Source organism: Sebastes fasciatus, chromosome 22, assembly GCF_043250625.1.
Source record: "Sebastes fasciatus isolate fSebFas1 chromosome 22, fSebFas1.pri, whole genome shotgun sequence".
Classification (NCBI taxonomy): domain Eukaryota; kingdom Metazoa; phylum Chordata; class Actinopteri; order Perciformes; family Sebastidae; genus Sebastes; species Sebastes fasciatus.
In genome coordinates, this window is record NC_133816.1 from 13,544,016 (window position 1) to 13,559,179 (window position 15,164).

The window sequence follows — 15,164 nt, forward strand, 5'->3', positions numbered from 1 at the left end:
CCAGTAATTACCTTTTTTATTTACTCTTTTTGAAATTGTGCAGTTTATTTATGAAGGGAGACCTGATGCTGTGCTGACCTTGATATCAAACTGTCCGTAGAGTCTGTTACCTGTTTTTCACGTATTCATTTGATCATCTTAACAGATCAGAATGATGAGTCAGTTACAACAGTCTGCCCAAAGATTTCAATAACAACGAGTTATGTAATCAATAATTACACTGAGGGCAGTTGAGTGTCGACATGCTTTTCAAATGATCTCACTCAATTTGGATAGTGACATGGTGCGCTGGCTGCCCCAGTGTGGTTCTGGTATCGACAGTGAGATTATTGGGATACAAAAATCCTTCAGAACAGTTTCAATGCTCCATTGCATTGATTCTCTATTGGAGTGAAATGTGGTTACTTTTACATCATTTTCTTACTCATTCAGTGAGCCCATGTGCCCTGTTTGGAAGCATTTGCATTGTTTCCGAGTTATTGTGACTACCACCAAGTTTAGCTTCAATAATGTTACTTATTTATTAGCCATGTTGGTATGAATATAAATATAAATTAAATCTTATTTTTAGGTTTAGAAACTTAAAACTTGACCAACTTAAGCTGTATTTCTTGTTGGTTTCTCTCACAGAAAGCATGTGGTATGAAGCTTATTACACATTATAATCTGGAGTGGTGTGCTTTAAATGACCGACTATCACATATATAATCATGAGAAAGAAAATAAAAAAAAAGAAGAGTATAGCTGCTACGCAGCTGTGGTTTGGGGCCGGGCATTTAGAGGAGGAAGATGAAAAAAGGAAGAGGAAGACAAAAGAGAAGTAGAGGACGGTCCATCATCATTAATCCTTTAAAGGGGACATGTCATGCTTATTTTGAGGTTCATACTTGTATTTTGGGTTTCTACTAGAACATATTTACATGCTTTAATGTTCAAAAAACACATTATTTTTCTCATCCTGTCTGAATATACCTGTATTCACGCTCTGTCTGAAACGCTCCGTTTTAGTGCATTTCAACAGAATGGCAACGGAATTGCGTTGCTAGGAAACAGCTTGGGTCCATGTTTACTTCCTGTCAGCTGATGTCATTCACATACACGGCAACAGGAAATAAACTGAGACACATTTAGTATGTTTACATTTAAAACCCCTTTTTATTAAATTCACTGAAAGACAAGTTGTTACGTTGGTTTGTGTCTTGTTTTAACAGAAACTGCCACCACAACAGTTTATGAGAAAAACAAAGTGATGGACTTCATAGTTCCTGCTAGTTTGAAGCATATAAACATTTCTGCAGTCTTGGGCCTGTATACATTTTGGTGGAAATTGCATACTGTAGCTGCCCGGCCCCTAAAAAGAAGGGCAGAGTTGAGCTGTTCACATAAAGAGGTTCATATAAATTATAGGTTTGCTTTCACAACAAACCATCTGATAAATGTTTCTTTGTGAAAGTTGAATACAGGACTAGACACTGTAAAATTTAACCCATCCTCTGTGTCCTGCAAAAGCAATATTCTTCTTATAATTATTACAGTAATGTAGCAAACAGTGAAGGGGACTATGGAGCTGTAAGAAATGGGTAAATGTGCTTATTTAGTAAACATATTAAGTGTGACTTCTACAGCTTCTTCTAAATCCAACTTAATGTTTTGTGTTTGAATGTTCATGACAGTTTACAGATATTATATTCACCAGTGATATCATATCACACTGCTAAATCACTTACATGTCAGATGAAGTGTATGTTCATTTGAGAGAGTTTATCAATAAACTGACGCTCTTCTTCTGTTACATAGGTGTTAAGGCAATCCTGGAAAGTCCTGCATTCACTTTGTTTGAAGGAGACTCAGTGATTCTGCGCTGTAAGCATCCTACTCCAAGAAATGAGGCGAAAGCTACATTTTTCAAAGACGGATCACCCTTTCAAATGGACCCAAACCATCAGCCAGCAGAAATGGCTATTAATCCAGTATCCGTGTCAGATAGGGGCAAGTACACGTGTAAGTTTGATGAGTGGGCAGAATCCGAATCAAGACAACTGAATGTGAAAGGTAAGTAGCTGTCAAATTGTGATAAAAAAACATTAATATTTATAGTGTTACACCAACAATCCAAAAAATAGGTCACAAAATAATCTAAGACGTCTAAAGCATCCACTTGATGTATTTCCTGAGCTTTAAGTTGTAGTTCATGTCTATATTCAGCAAAAAAAATTTTTATCTTACAATAAATGCTACATAAAGTAAGCAAGTTCTGAACAAGTGAATATTTTTTCTGCATTCACCCAACCAACCACTAAATAGACAGAAGTCTTCAAGTTCAACAGATTTTGTCACAAGGGGCCCAGAGAGCTCAATGCACTGACACTTAAGAAAATGCTGCAAATACATGAGGCATTGTAGTTGTATTGTATTGTATTGTACACAACACAGTGCAAGTTTCCAGGGAAAACGCAAGACTAATGAATACCTTAACCATTTGTTAACGATATTGGAAAGCCAGCTAATGTTAGATTTCACATTCTGATTGCATGATTTCATTATTGGATATATTGGATACACCTAGCATCAGCCGTTTACTGACTACTTGTGTCTCCCCTAGAAATTTCATTTGTATTTAAACTTATGTTGCTGTGTACGACTCTTCTATATTTTCTTGTGTTTTCTGTATTTGCAGCCGTGTACGTGTTGTCAAACTATGTCTCTTAACTTGCTTGTGCTCCGTCTGTGTTTTCTTAAGCTGCAGTTTGTCGAACTTTCTCTGCCACCAATCAAGGGGCTCCAGACATGTACATGTAGAATTCCCTAGTGTCTGGAGATCTATTATGTACAGAAAAGTGCAAACAAATCGGTTCATTTAAACAATAATAATAATAATGTGAAACAAAAGTGTTTCCTTTGTGTTATGTAAACATGTAAATACATTTTTGATGCTATGTCCATTACAGTAATTTCCTTGTTTTACTGTTTTTCTAAACTAAACAGAACGTAGACGTCAGGTCACACTGACAGCAGACAAGACAATCATACCAGAGGGAGGCGATGTGAAACTGACCTGCTCTTTGGAGGACCCTACTGACTTAAATTATGAATGGTTCAGACGTACTTCAGACTCTTCTGACAAACTTTCTCTTCAGACTGAAAATGTTAATGAACCAGACAGAACCATCTCAGCGGGAGGCAATTACACCTGCAGAGGATGGAGAAGGGAACCAGATGTCTCCACACCTGAAAGTAATGCAGTCATCATTCAGGAAATTGGTGAGTTTATTAATTTCCTGCTGAATAAAACAACCGACAATTTTAATGTTCTTAAACAATTCTTGAGGCGTGGAAGAATTGTTGTTTAGAAGAAAAAGAAGAATGAATAAATTATGTTAACTGAGAAAAGTTCCTTCATCATGGCAAGAATGGGCCATCTATTTGGACTTCTTCATTTTGTATAGACACAATAGAGGGATTGGGGGCTTCCTTAAGTCTGTTCAGTTTTATTTCTAAATATCTGGAATCCGTTAAGACATCACTTGACATTGAACACCATTCTGCTGATTTTTGTTACAGTAGTTGAAATGGTTTTGTCTTGTTTTATTCTAGATTTGAAATAGGTTGGATGGCTCCTATTTTGGATTGTTTAAATATATTTGAAGTTGAGTGAAGTTCGAGTCTATAATGTCAAATCAACATATCCCTGCTAAAAATATATTTTTGTCATATTTGACAGTAGCACATCCATGACACAGTTAATATGTGAACAAATCAGCTTCCTTTGCCTCCTTTTAGTGCTCATTATGGCATTTCCAAGGTTCCCCTGTGCCTGAGTGAAAACAACCAATCAGAGCCGAGGATTCGTCTAATGCAGCTCACAAACTGCGACCAAACTGTGAAATTAGGCAGCGTTGATCAAATAAGAATTAAGATTCTGTTACTGTAATGCCTATTTCTTGCCTCAAATATTTTCAGAAACATATTTTAGTGTACTGTGTGGCTGTAATATAAGAAAGTTTGCTCCGACCGGTGGGCGGTGCTTGATTTTAGCTTGACTGTTTTAAACATCGTGGCCGGGTCACAAACTTTCTCATTTTACAGCTAAACAGTACTCTAAAATATGTTTCTGAAAACATTTGAGGGGAGAAATAGACATTATAGTAACAGAATATTGAATCATATTTGATCAGTGCTGCCTAGTTTGACCGTTTGATGATGATTTGACTTTGCGAGCAGTGATTGACAGCTGTGTGAGACAAATCCTTGGCTCTGATTGGTTGTTTTGCCTTAAGGCGCAGTGAAATGCCATAAGGAGTCCTAAAAGGGAACCTGATTTTTTTTCAGGTTATCTGTCTCATGTACAGGATATAGTGGCAGCAAATATGACAAAAAGTCATACTTGCTTTAATGTCAAATCACAACATGTTTTTTATTTTATCAAGATTTTAAGTTGCACAAACGATCGGATCTCAATGCGTCCTCAATGCGTCTTGAGTGCGTTCACACCTGTACTTAGAGCTGTTCACTTGTGATCCGATCACTGAGGACGCATGTTAATACCAGGTCTGAACAGGGCTTTACTTAATGTTCTTCCATATTGTTGGGATCAAACTGTCTAGTCTCTGTACTAAATGCATCCTGTGGAAGGCTACTAGTATTTTTGGACTGTTGTGAGCCTCTGTAAACTCTTTTATCCTTGAGCAGCTGCTAGTACTGTTATTAAACTGCTTGGTACTTAACTGGCCTTTGAGCAGTTTCTTTTACACAATTTGCATCATTATAATTGTTGTGTTATAGCTGATGAGTTTATTTTGCTGCAGAATAGAACAGCATGCATTCACATCATTTACAGCAGAAATAAACAAGGATTGTAGAACACTGTTTAATTTTGAATCCTGTTTTTATCCTAACTGGGTATTTTTGATGTGAACAGTTCCAAACACGGCCACTGTGACCCTTCAACCCAACTGGCCTCAGATATACAGCAGTGAGAAGATCACTCTCCGATGTGATATTGAGGGAGGTGGAAACACTGGCTGGACGTATGAATGGAGAACACCCAGAACAAACACTCTTACAACACACGAGGAATACATTATTAGTGAGTCCCACAGTGGAGAATACCGTTGCATGGGTAGAAGGGGCTATACCTTTACACAGTGGAGTGATGCCAAGACATTGACAGTATCAGGTAAGTCTTTTATTCATACGGAACACTACTGTAATATTGAACAAAGAATGTGTCACTCACATGCTCTGTTTATAATGACTTTGTTATTGTTCAGAATGTGAGTATAAGTATTTAGTCTGTGATGAAATAAAAACACTTGAGTTGAGTGTCTCGCATTAGTTAGACCATATTTAATCCATCAAGAAAATATTATCCAAATAAGGCAACAGAAAACACTTCTTTCATCAACAATTATGTAGCTCTCTTCAGGTCACGCACTAATAAATTATTTTTTTTTACTGAAAAGGAGCCAGTAATTAGAGTACTGCAGCTTCTGAAATATAATAATTCACCGGGAAATGTACTGGACTGAATATCAAGACTATAAAGTAACTTATAGGTGGAACGATGGTACAGTTTAGCAGGTTAGGTTAATCATTGGTAAGGTTAGTTTACATTAATCGCCTAATTGGCTAGTCTAAATTGCCTGTAGGCGTTAAGCTTCCGTTATGCTTTCCGCAAGGACGGCCGCACGGACATGAGTAGACGTGTAATCGTGATGAGGAAACGTTTGGATCTTCTGTTCTCCGTGTGGATTTCTCCTTGCGGCAAACAGCTCCTCAAAGCTCTCCATTTTCTCTGCCCATCCGCATCCATGTAGTTAGAAAAATGTAGATGTGTGTGGACAGGTGAAAACCCCTGCAAAGGGCCGTGTCTGATGGTGTGACATCACTTTGGCTGTGCGGACACTCGCGACTCTGCGGCAAGCATAAATCAAGCTTTAGTGTGAATGTTATGTTATATATTAGCCCTGTGATAGACTAACAACCTGACCCGGGTGTACCCTTGCTCTTGCACAATGAGAGCTGGGATAGGCTCCAGCTTTCTGTGAGCCTGCAAAGGATAAGTGGGTACAGATTATGAATTAATTGATAGTTTGCATTATACAGTTGTCTTCCAAAAAAGGAAAAAACAGTGAAAGTGTTCAATTTGGCTCTTCATCACAATAATTACCAATCAAATGCACCGATAAAATTAGATTCACCAAATTTTCTGAATCTATTCAAACATCTCCTGTAATTCGGCAAAAACATAATCCACCAAAGAGCACGAGTTAAAGTATTATTTTACCGTGTGTCTCAGTAACGTGAATGGACGAAGAGGAAAAGCAGTCCGGTGAGAGTGACTCTATTTTAATGAATATCTTTTTACATTTAAACATTTTTAATTAATAAAAAAAAAAAAATTAAGTTCCATGTTCTGTCATCTATTATTCCATTACTTTACCTGATGTTTTAGATTTTTAACGTGATATCTCAGTATCGGTATCGAGCTATTTAGGCAGGGTATCGTATAGAAGTCAGAATTGTGGTATCGTGACAACACTAGGTCGCAGTGATTAAAAGAGTATTTTCTGTGGCCATGTGACAGTTAGTTTTATGACAACCTCAAAGAATGGATGAAATTCATTGTGTATTCTTTTTCATCAAGGTATTTTGATCTGGTTCATTCACAGGAACACTAATGACCTTTTTATGTCTCTGTTCTAAACTGAACAGCAAATAAACCAAAGGCTGTACTGAGAGCTGACAACAAAGACATTCCTGTAGGGGGCAGTGTGACCCTGACCTGCTCTGTGGACCCATCATCATCATCATCATCATCATCATCTGGGTGGAAATACTACGTCTGGTACAGAGGAGAGACATCCTCTAAACCCCTGACCACACAAGGTGATCAATTCAGTGTCTCACAGGGAGGAGTCTACTGGTGCAGAGGAGAGAGAGGAGAGACAGTTTACTACACAGACTACAGTGATCAAATCTATATCACCGAAAATAGTGAGTTTAGCATTTGTCTCTGAAACGGAATTAAAAAACAGTTTTGTATTCATAATAATTGATGGATAAAAGGCTAAAGACATTATGTTTTGATGTAGATTTAATGTTTTGTCTTAATTTTTGTATCCTTTCTGGAAATTCTTGAACACGAACAGTTGCAGAAGAGGCTGTTGTGACTCTGCACCCCATCTGGTCTGAAATATATAAAGGAGAGACGATCACTCTCAGATGTGAGGTCAAGAACGGAGGAGACACTGAGTGGGAGTACGAATGGAGAACAACACCCAGCTCAAACAAGCTATCAAATCAAAAAGAACACAGTATTAGAAATGTTTATTCATCCCACAGTGGAACCTACCAGTGTAAGGGCAGAATGAAAAGTGCAGAGTGGTCTTCAACAGATTGGAGTAAAGCCATCACATTGACAGTATCATACAGTGAGTCACAACACTATTCTTTCAAAGTGAATATTATACAATTCATTTAAGAGTTGTTTTGGTTCATATATATTTTAATGTTTGTGTGTACTGATTGTACAGGATGCATTTGATTCACTATCATTACATGTCTTCATTCTGAAAAATCCATTTCCAACAGATAAACCTCAGCCTGTCCTCACTGTGTCTCCATTATGGCTGAGTCCTGGAGACTCAGTAACTCTGTACTGCAGTGTGACAGATCCATCTGCAGGATGGAGGTTCTACTGGTATAAGGCTGTTCCCAAACCAGCAGGCAACTCCTACAGTTATGAGCTGCTACCTGGCAGCAACAGTGGGACTGAACAGGATTCCTACATCGTTCATGGACAGACACGCACAGCAGGATATGTGTGCAGAGCTGGAAGAGGAGATCCAGTGTATTACACTCTGAACAGCGAACATAAGTTTGCCTGGTCTGGAGGTAGGTCTGTTTACGTCTGTCCTTTTGTCAAGAAGCAGATGTTATGTCATCACCTTGGCTCATCAATTTTTTTTTGTCTGTGACCAACATACAGTATCTTGAAAACAAATTCCTATATTGACAATTAATTAACTGTGATGATCTTTCATCACATCTTTCCTCTCTCGCTAGCATCAAACCAAACTTTCTGCTTTCCACCTTACTGGGTGATTTCACATATTGGACTTATCTTTTCCTTTTTTAATTAATCTGATAGCATAAAACACCAAAAAGAGATATATGAGATTTTCGCTTAAACTTGCTGGTTATAATTATTATTTTTACTCATACAACATGCAGGCGTGTATAGTTAGAAGACACTATAATTTAAGAACTTTTTTAATGTATTAATTTATGTCTTTTATTTATTTATTATTATTTGTTATATTAATATTATTTTGCCTATAGGAGTTTGATTTGTGGAAGAAAATGTGACAATGTTCATGTAAAAAAATCAATAAAATACTAATTATATAAAAAGATAAACTAGATAATAAGATAACCTTTGACTTGTGACTTAGAGATATGTGAATGAAAATGGGTTTTATGGGTACCCACGAGTCTCCCCTTTACAGACATGCCCACGTTATGATAATCGCATGCAGTTTTGGGGCAAGTCATAGTCAAGTCAGCACACTGACACACTGACAGCTGTTGTTGCCTGTTGGGCTTGAGTTGTTTATGCTAAATGCAGTACCTGTGAGGGTTTCTGGACAATATTTGTCATTGTTTTGTGTTGTTAATTGATTTCCAATAATAGATATATACATACATTTGCATAACGCAAGCATTTTTGCCCACTCCCATGTTGATAAGAGTATTAAATACTTGACAAATCTCCCTTTACGGTACATTTTGAAAAGATAAAAAATGTGCGATTAATTTGCGATTAATCATGATTAAATATTTTAATTGATTGACCGCCCTAGTTTGCACTAATCCTCAGCAAAAACAATAAGAGCAAAGGAATATTTGTATTGTGGCAATTTTAATCTTAAATTCCCTGTGCTTGGTTTGACCGCTTATTACATGTTGTTTTTCAGATGTTCATTCATCAGCGTCTCTCAAAGTGAGTCCTGACAGAGGACAACACTTCCACTCTGACTCTGATTCACTGAACTGTGAAGGAAACTCTACTAAGTGGAGAGTGAGGAAGCTTACTGAGCAGAGCTACCTATCCTCCTGCTCCTACAGGGGGACAATTAGTGGATCCACATGCAACATACGCAGTATCTGGCCTAGGGATACCGGTGTGTACTGGTGTGAGTCTGGATCAGGAGAGTTCAGCAACGCAGTCAACATCACTATACAGGGTATGGTTTCATTGCATTTTCTTTTTCTTTTATAAAGTAAGGTTCACTGACATTTTAAGAGTTTGGCCCATTACTTTGCTACATGGTATTATAAGTAATTGTAGGTGACTAACATTAACCAAAATATGTTTTTCTATACTCTATAGATTTAGCCTAAGTAGGTTCATCTTACCTATATTATGATAATTCAATGTTAGTCTTGTTCATTAGTAAATGTCATCAACATTTAGCAGCACGTTTGTACACAAACTACTGCCAGAACAAAATCGCCTGTCTTTGAAAGTTTTGCTTTCTTTAACCGTCCACTCATAAAGCTCAACAGCATTTTTGTATTTGGTAAAAGTTCACTTGTATAGTAAGTTACATAAGTTGTATGTACACAATCACTGATCACTCTGTAAAATAACAACAACGAAAAACTCAAAGTGTGATCTCTTCTTATCATTAAACATCCACTCAGTCTGAAGTTCTGCACCAGCTGATCTCTGACTGAAGCCTCATATTCTTTGACTGTTTTACAGAACAACACATTATCCTGGCGAGCCCCGTGTATCCTGTGACTGAGGGAGATTCTGTTAGTCTGAGCTGCAAATTGAGAAGGCAACAATTTGCTTCCAATGTGTTTTTCTATCGAAATGGCGAACTCATCCAAAATGACACCAGATGGGAGCTAAATATCTCTGCAGTGTCGAAGTCAGATGAAGGCTTCTACAAGTGTCAATACTCACAAGAAGTGTCACCAGAGAGTTGGATGTCAGTTAAAGGTGAGTAGGAATAAAACGGATGCTGCATTTTCATTTATGCAAAACGTGGTTCTTTCTGAGAAAGAAATATTGTCAAATGCTTGAATTTGAAGTAGCTTTAGTTTCAGACTGTTTCACCTGTTGGATTCAGTAAAAAAAATGTTTCCTTTGAGCTGCATCAGTGGTTGTGATAGTCACGAGTTATTATGAATGGCTAATTTTACACTGTAGTCCATCCTGTGTATGTATATATTGTTTCGCAAGTGTTAACTTGTGTATCACAATAACTATGTCACTGAAACAGGGATTTTTGTTGTGCATGTACATGCATGTGTGCTGTTTATACCTCTGGACCTGTAAATGTATGCTTTTGTATTTATGTGTATGTGTTGTAGATTTTTTTTTATATTTATGGATCTTTGTCTTTACTGTAATATTTATTATCTTTATTAAATCACTCTGTAAATTCAGTCAAAGAAAAGTGCTTTATAAGTTTATTAACAGTTATCATTTATTATAGCAGGGTCCAGGTCCAGGCTTGAAGGCTCGTCATCTCCTGTCGCGTTGATTATTGGGCTGGTTTGTGGAATCATACTTCTTCTTCTTCTTCTGCTCCTTTTGTATCGCTACAGACCGTCCAAAGGTGAGACCTATTTATTCTATTATTAGATGTTTTGTGCATTCATTTCTCAAATACACAGATGTATTCTGATCTCATGAAATGGAATGGCAGTATAACAACTTACAATTCAAAACCATGTAACAACAAATATCTTTTTTCACAGATTCATGCTTTATCAGGTTGGTACAACGCTCGTCTCCTTTTGAACATAAGAGCAAAAACATTCCATGTTCCTTTTTTGAATGTATTTGCTACACTTTGTAGGGCGATCCGGTCTGAGAGCACCGATCGGGGCTCCGCCACAAGTCACGTGGTCAACCAGAATGAGGCTCAACCCAATGAACATTCTTCTCCTCTCGATGGTAAGCACAAGCTTGATTTATATATATAACCATCCAGCCATTAACTGTAACCGCTTTGCTATTCAGGGTCGCGGGGGGCGGGGGGATAGGGGGGCTGGAGCCGATCCCAGCTGACATTGGGTGAAGGCGGGGTACACCCTGGACAGGTCACCAGACTATCACAGGGCTGACACATAGAGACAGATAACCTTTCATGCACATATTCACACCTACGGGCAATTTAGAGTCAACAAATAACCTGCATGTCTTTGGACTGTGGGGGGAAACCGGAGCACCCGGAGAAAACCCACGCTAACACGGGGAGAACATGCAAACTCCACCCAGAAGGGCCCCAACCCGGGTTTGACCCTGCGACCCTCTTGCTGTGAGGCAACAGTGCTAACCACTGCATATACTGTATATATATACAGTATATATAAGATTCACGATTTTAAAATAAGTACCAGAAGTCTCAAAACAAGATCAAATTACTTAAATTGAGATTTGTGCTATTCTTGTTTTTAGATAAGAAAACGTAACAAATATGATAATTAAGACAAGGCAAAGGACATTTACTTGAATTAATATCAAACAGCCTTGTATAGTCAGTACCATGTAATCCAATCCATTCTCAAAGCAAGTCATACTAGAAACTTAAATCAAAATATAAACAAGCTCTCCAAGATTGTTAATATTTCAGGGAGGGTGATTAGCAAGTCACAGAAACAACATTGCAATATACTGTATTTGACAGTGGTGTACACAGGAAGGCTGAACTTATAGCTGCAAATTCCTCACAACCATTACACTCTAGAGTTCCAGGTGCTTCCGTCTGGCCATCGATTTAGGGTCCCAAGGTCTGGCCGGAACATATATAAGAAGTCTTTTATTCCCTAATCCATATAAGCAATGAACACGTCTGTCTATCTGTCTGTCTGTCTGTAGCTGTAGCTCACTGACCTAGAAATCGTTTTTGCAGCGGCAGTTAGAAATGCAACAACTGCTCGATTTGATGGGATCGATAACGAGTGATTTATATAAAATCCTGTAACTAAATAACATGCCTATTTCAGATGCAGCTGATCCCCAGGATGTCACCTATTCTTTTATTGAACTTAAAAAGATTGGAAAGAAGCGTGAGTACTCCCAATACATGCAATAAATAGAGAATAGAGATGTTTTGGCCTGAAGTGAATTTTTTTTAATTTTATTAATTCATCTGATCATTTAACAGGGAAGCAGCATGAACCAGAGGAGAGCGTTGTTTACGCTGATGTGAGGACAGGAACTGCAGGTACATCAGTCACCTCGGGTGGCTACTGCGTACAACCACTAGGCGTCACCAGAGTTTTAAACTGTCAGATCTTACACATACAGTATCTAGGGCCTTTTGCTCTTGTGTGTATTTCTGAGTTTGTGTTTTTCACATACAGTATGTGAGTGTTTGTGTGTCATTTGATTCTAATATAGCCACATCTCTTTTGATATGTGTTGTGCATTGTTTGCCACCAAATTGTGCCTTCTTTATAGTTGCACAATAAGTTTTGTTTGTTTGTATTGCACAATAATATTGCACAAAATATGTCTGACGCCGCTGTACAGTCGTGAAAAACACACAGGCATCCTAAATTTCCATCCAGCTGTATAGCACAGAATACGTCGGCTGAGCAAACAAATCCTGAGATCTGTCTTTTGTTTCAGACAATCTGATGTATGCCCAAGTCAACTGCCACAGTAAAGGGAAAGCCAAGAAAAACAAAAGTAAGTAAAGTCTGTGTTCACCTGCATTTGTTATTGCCCAACAGGTTGGCCTTGGAAAATTTACAGTATGTAATGTGTTCAATACTTTTTTCAATCATAGATGTTTATAATTGTTTTTTTTATTCATAATTCTTATTCAGCTTCTTGTTAGCAATGCATATTTATTTAATATTGTGTATGTATGCACGGCTTAGGAACAGTTTACATGCATTAGTAAATTCTGTAAAACATTATCATCAATAATTATTACATATTATGTGTATACTGTTTTATTAATTAAACTGAACATCTCTCTATTCTTAGGAAAATCAACTCCTAAAGCAACTGATGAAACGCTTTATTCTGAAATTAAACCAGGAACAGCTCTTGGTAATAATGCTGCCATATGATGTTCACACTTTAATGATTTATTCTCCAGATCATTAAATGGGTCTGAGTCAGAATTACATGTCAGAAAGCATCGTTGCATCATGAATAACAACATGTCTTTGTTGAGAGCCGTATCGACAAATGGTAGAGAGCATTTCATGAAAGTCTTGTGTGCACCCCAGCTATCCAAATATTAGTCATGCTCAGTATGTTGTACAGTTAAATGTGTTAGTAAATTATATCAAATAATCACATCATGTGGATTGAGGCATATTCTCAGTTAGTATTTATGCTCTGCAGTATTATTAATAATGATATGCATCATTTTGTTATTTCTTTTTAAGTTGTTGTAGGAATTTGAGCTTTAGTAACCAGCTGTGCAGCTTTAAAGTCGGCATCGTTTTCTGTGTTGGATGAGAAAGATCCAGAACATCAGTGTTTACTTTAATATATGTAATAATCTGCTATCAAACAACAGATATTACTTGTAAATGTTTTCTTCTATCTTTTTGAAAATGTATTGATATACTATATGTATTTTATTTTTATCTGAACAGATTGTATATTTTTTGTGTTTTGTGTAAATCTTTTTGAGCATTTTATGCATCAATAAACTTTTTTTTCAGCAGTAAGATGTCAGTTGTGTTTTTAATTGTTTATTTGACTGGACAGCCTAACTGGATAAGCACATTCCAAAGAATCCTTTTGACACTATAAAACTTGGCAAAAGCCTTGAGGTGGACCTGGTATTGACATTCAGGGACTATTTCTTTGGTTAAAACAAGATCCAATCAGAACTGTTCACTGGAGACATTTGCTCTGGACATGCTATTGGATTCCTTTAACTAAAATTCAAATGAACTTCTATCGTATTGGGGTGAAGGCAGAAATCTCAGAGCCAAATGCATACAAACCTAGCGGTATCTCATCATGAAAACTTTTACATGTGATGCTGAGGCAGAGGCACAAAGAGGCAGAGTGCCTCCCCTTCGGGTGGACCCAATGGGACCTTATTTCAGAAACAATATGTACAGTAGTCAACGTTGAGAGACAAATATTTTTTTGATCCAGTTTGAATTGCGTCATGAATCACACATATGGTGTTATTGAGAAGGAGGCTAAAATAACGCTCCAAACTTGTGCTATATTTTAGCGAGGAAAAACTGTCATTTTTCAAAGGGGTCCTTTGACCTCTGACCTCAAGAAATGTGAATGAAAACGGGTTCTATGGGTACCCACGAGTCTCCCCTTTACAGACATGCCCACGTTATGATAATCACATGCAGTTTTGAGCAAGTCAGAGTCAAGTCAGCACACTGACACACTGACAGCTGTTGTTGCCTGTTGGGCTTGAGTTTGCCATGTTATGATTTGAGCATTGTTTTTATGCTAAATGCAGTACCTGTGAGGGTTTCTGGACAATATTTGTCATTGTTTTGTATTGTTAATTGATTTTCAATAATAAATATATAAAACTGGGGAAAAAAAGTTCAGAAACTTGTGTTTGGTGGATTATTTCTCTGTTACAATGCTAATTGGCATTTTATTTTACATCATTGGAAAGCCTGTTTATTAACCTTCACAATGATGTCCAACTTGTAAGGATAATGCATTTGTGGGATGAGCAGCACAGCTGATTATGTGGGTAGCGGGCAAGTAAAATTTGCCAAAATGCTCTTCCAATGGTAAACAGTGTTGCTGCACTCTGCTCATCGCCGTATGGGCAACAGACTGCTGCACAGGCTGCATGACATGGAGGATGTTCTGTACTGGGTGCTGCGTCACCCCTCATTGGACTGACTTTTAGTGACACATTACGCACACACGACATTTGTTCCCACGCAGAGCCCGCGGTGATTTATTTAACAAGTCTTGTAAGCCACTGTTTTACTGCTTAATCTTTCATTTAATATAAGAAAGTAGAGATAAGTAGACAAGTGTAAAATCTGAAGTCACAGCACCACCAATAGGTCAACAAGAAGATTTTCAGAAGCCAAAGACTGTGAAAGCCAGAATGATGACATTCATGCAGTATTTACTTGAAACTGGAGGACACATCTTATTGGATTACGCAGTCATT

General features: G+C 37.6%; 1 protein-coding gene across 1 annotated transcript in view; it reads left to right on the forward strand.

Annotated features, from left to right (window-relative positions):
• Positions 1–15,164, forward strand: part of LOC141760374 (uncharacterized) — a 115,235-nt gene that overhangs the window by 40,258 nt on the left and 59,813 nt on the right. Inside the window, exons 10-11 of the mRNA XM_074623098.1 lie at positions 4,919–5,176; positions 6,715–6,996. Of these exons, the coding sequence (XP_074479199.1) occupies positions 4,919–5,176; positions 6,715–6,996 (540 nt within the window). The remainder of the gene's footprint in view (positions 1–4,918; positions 5,177–6,714; positions 6,997–15,164) is intronic.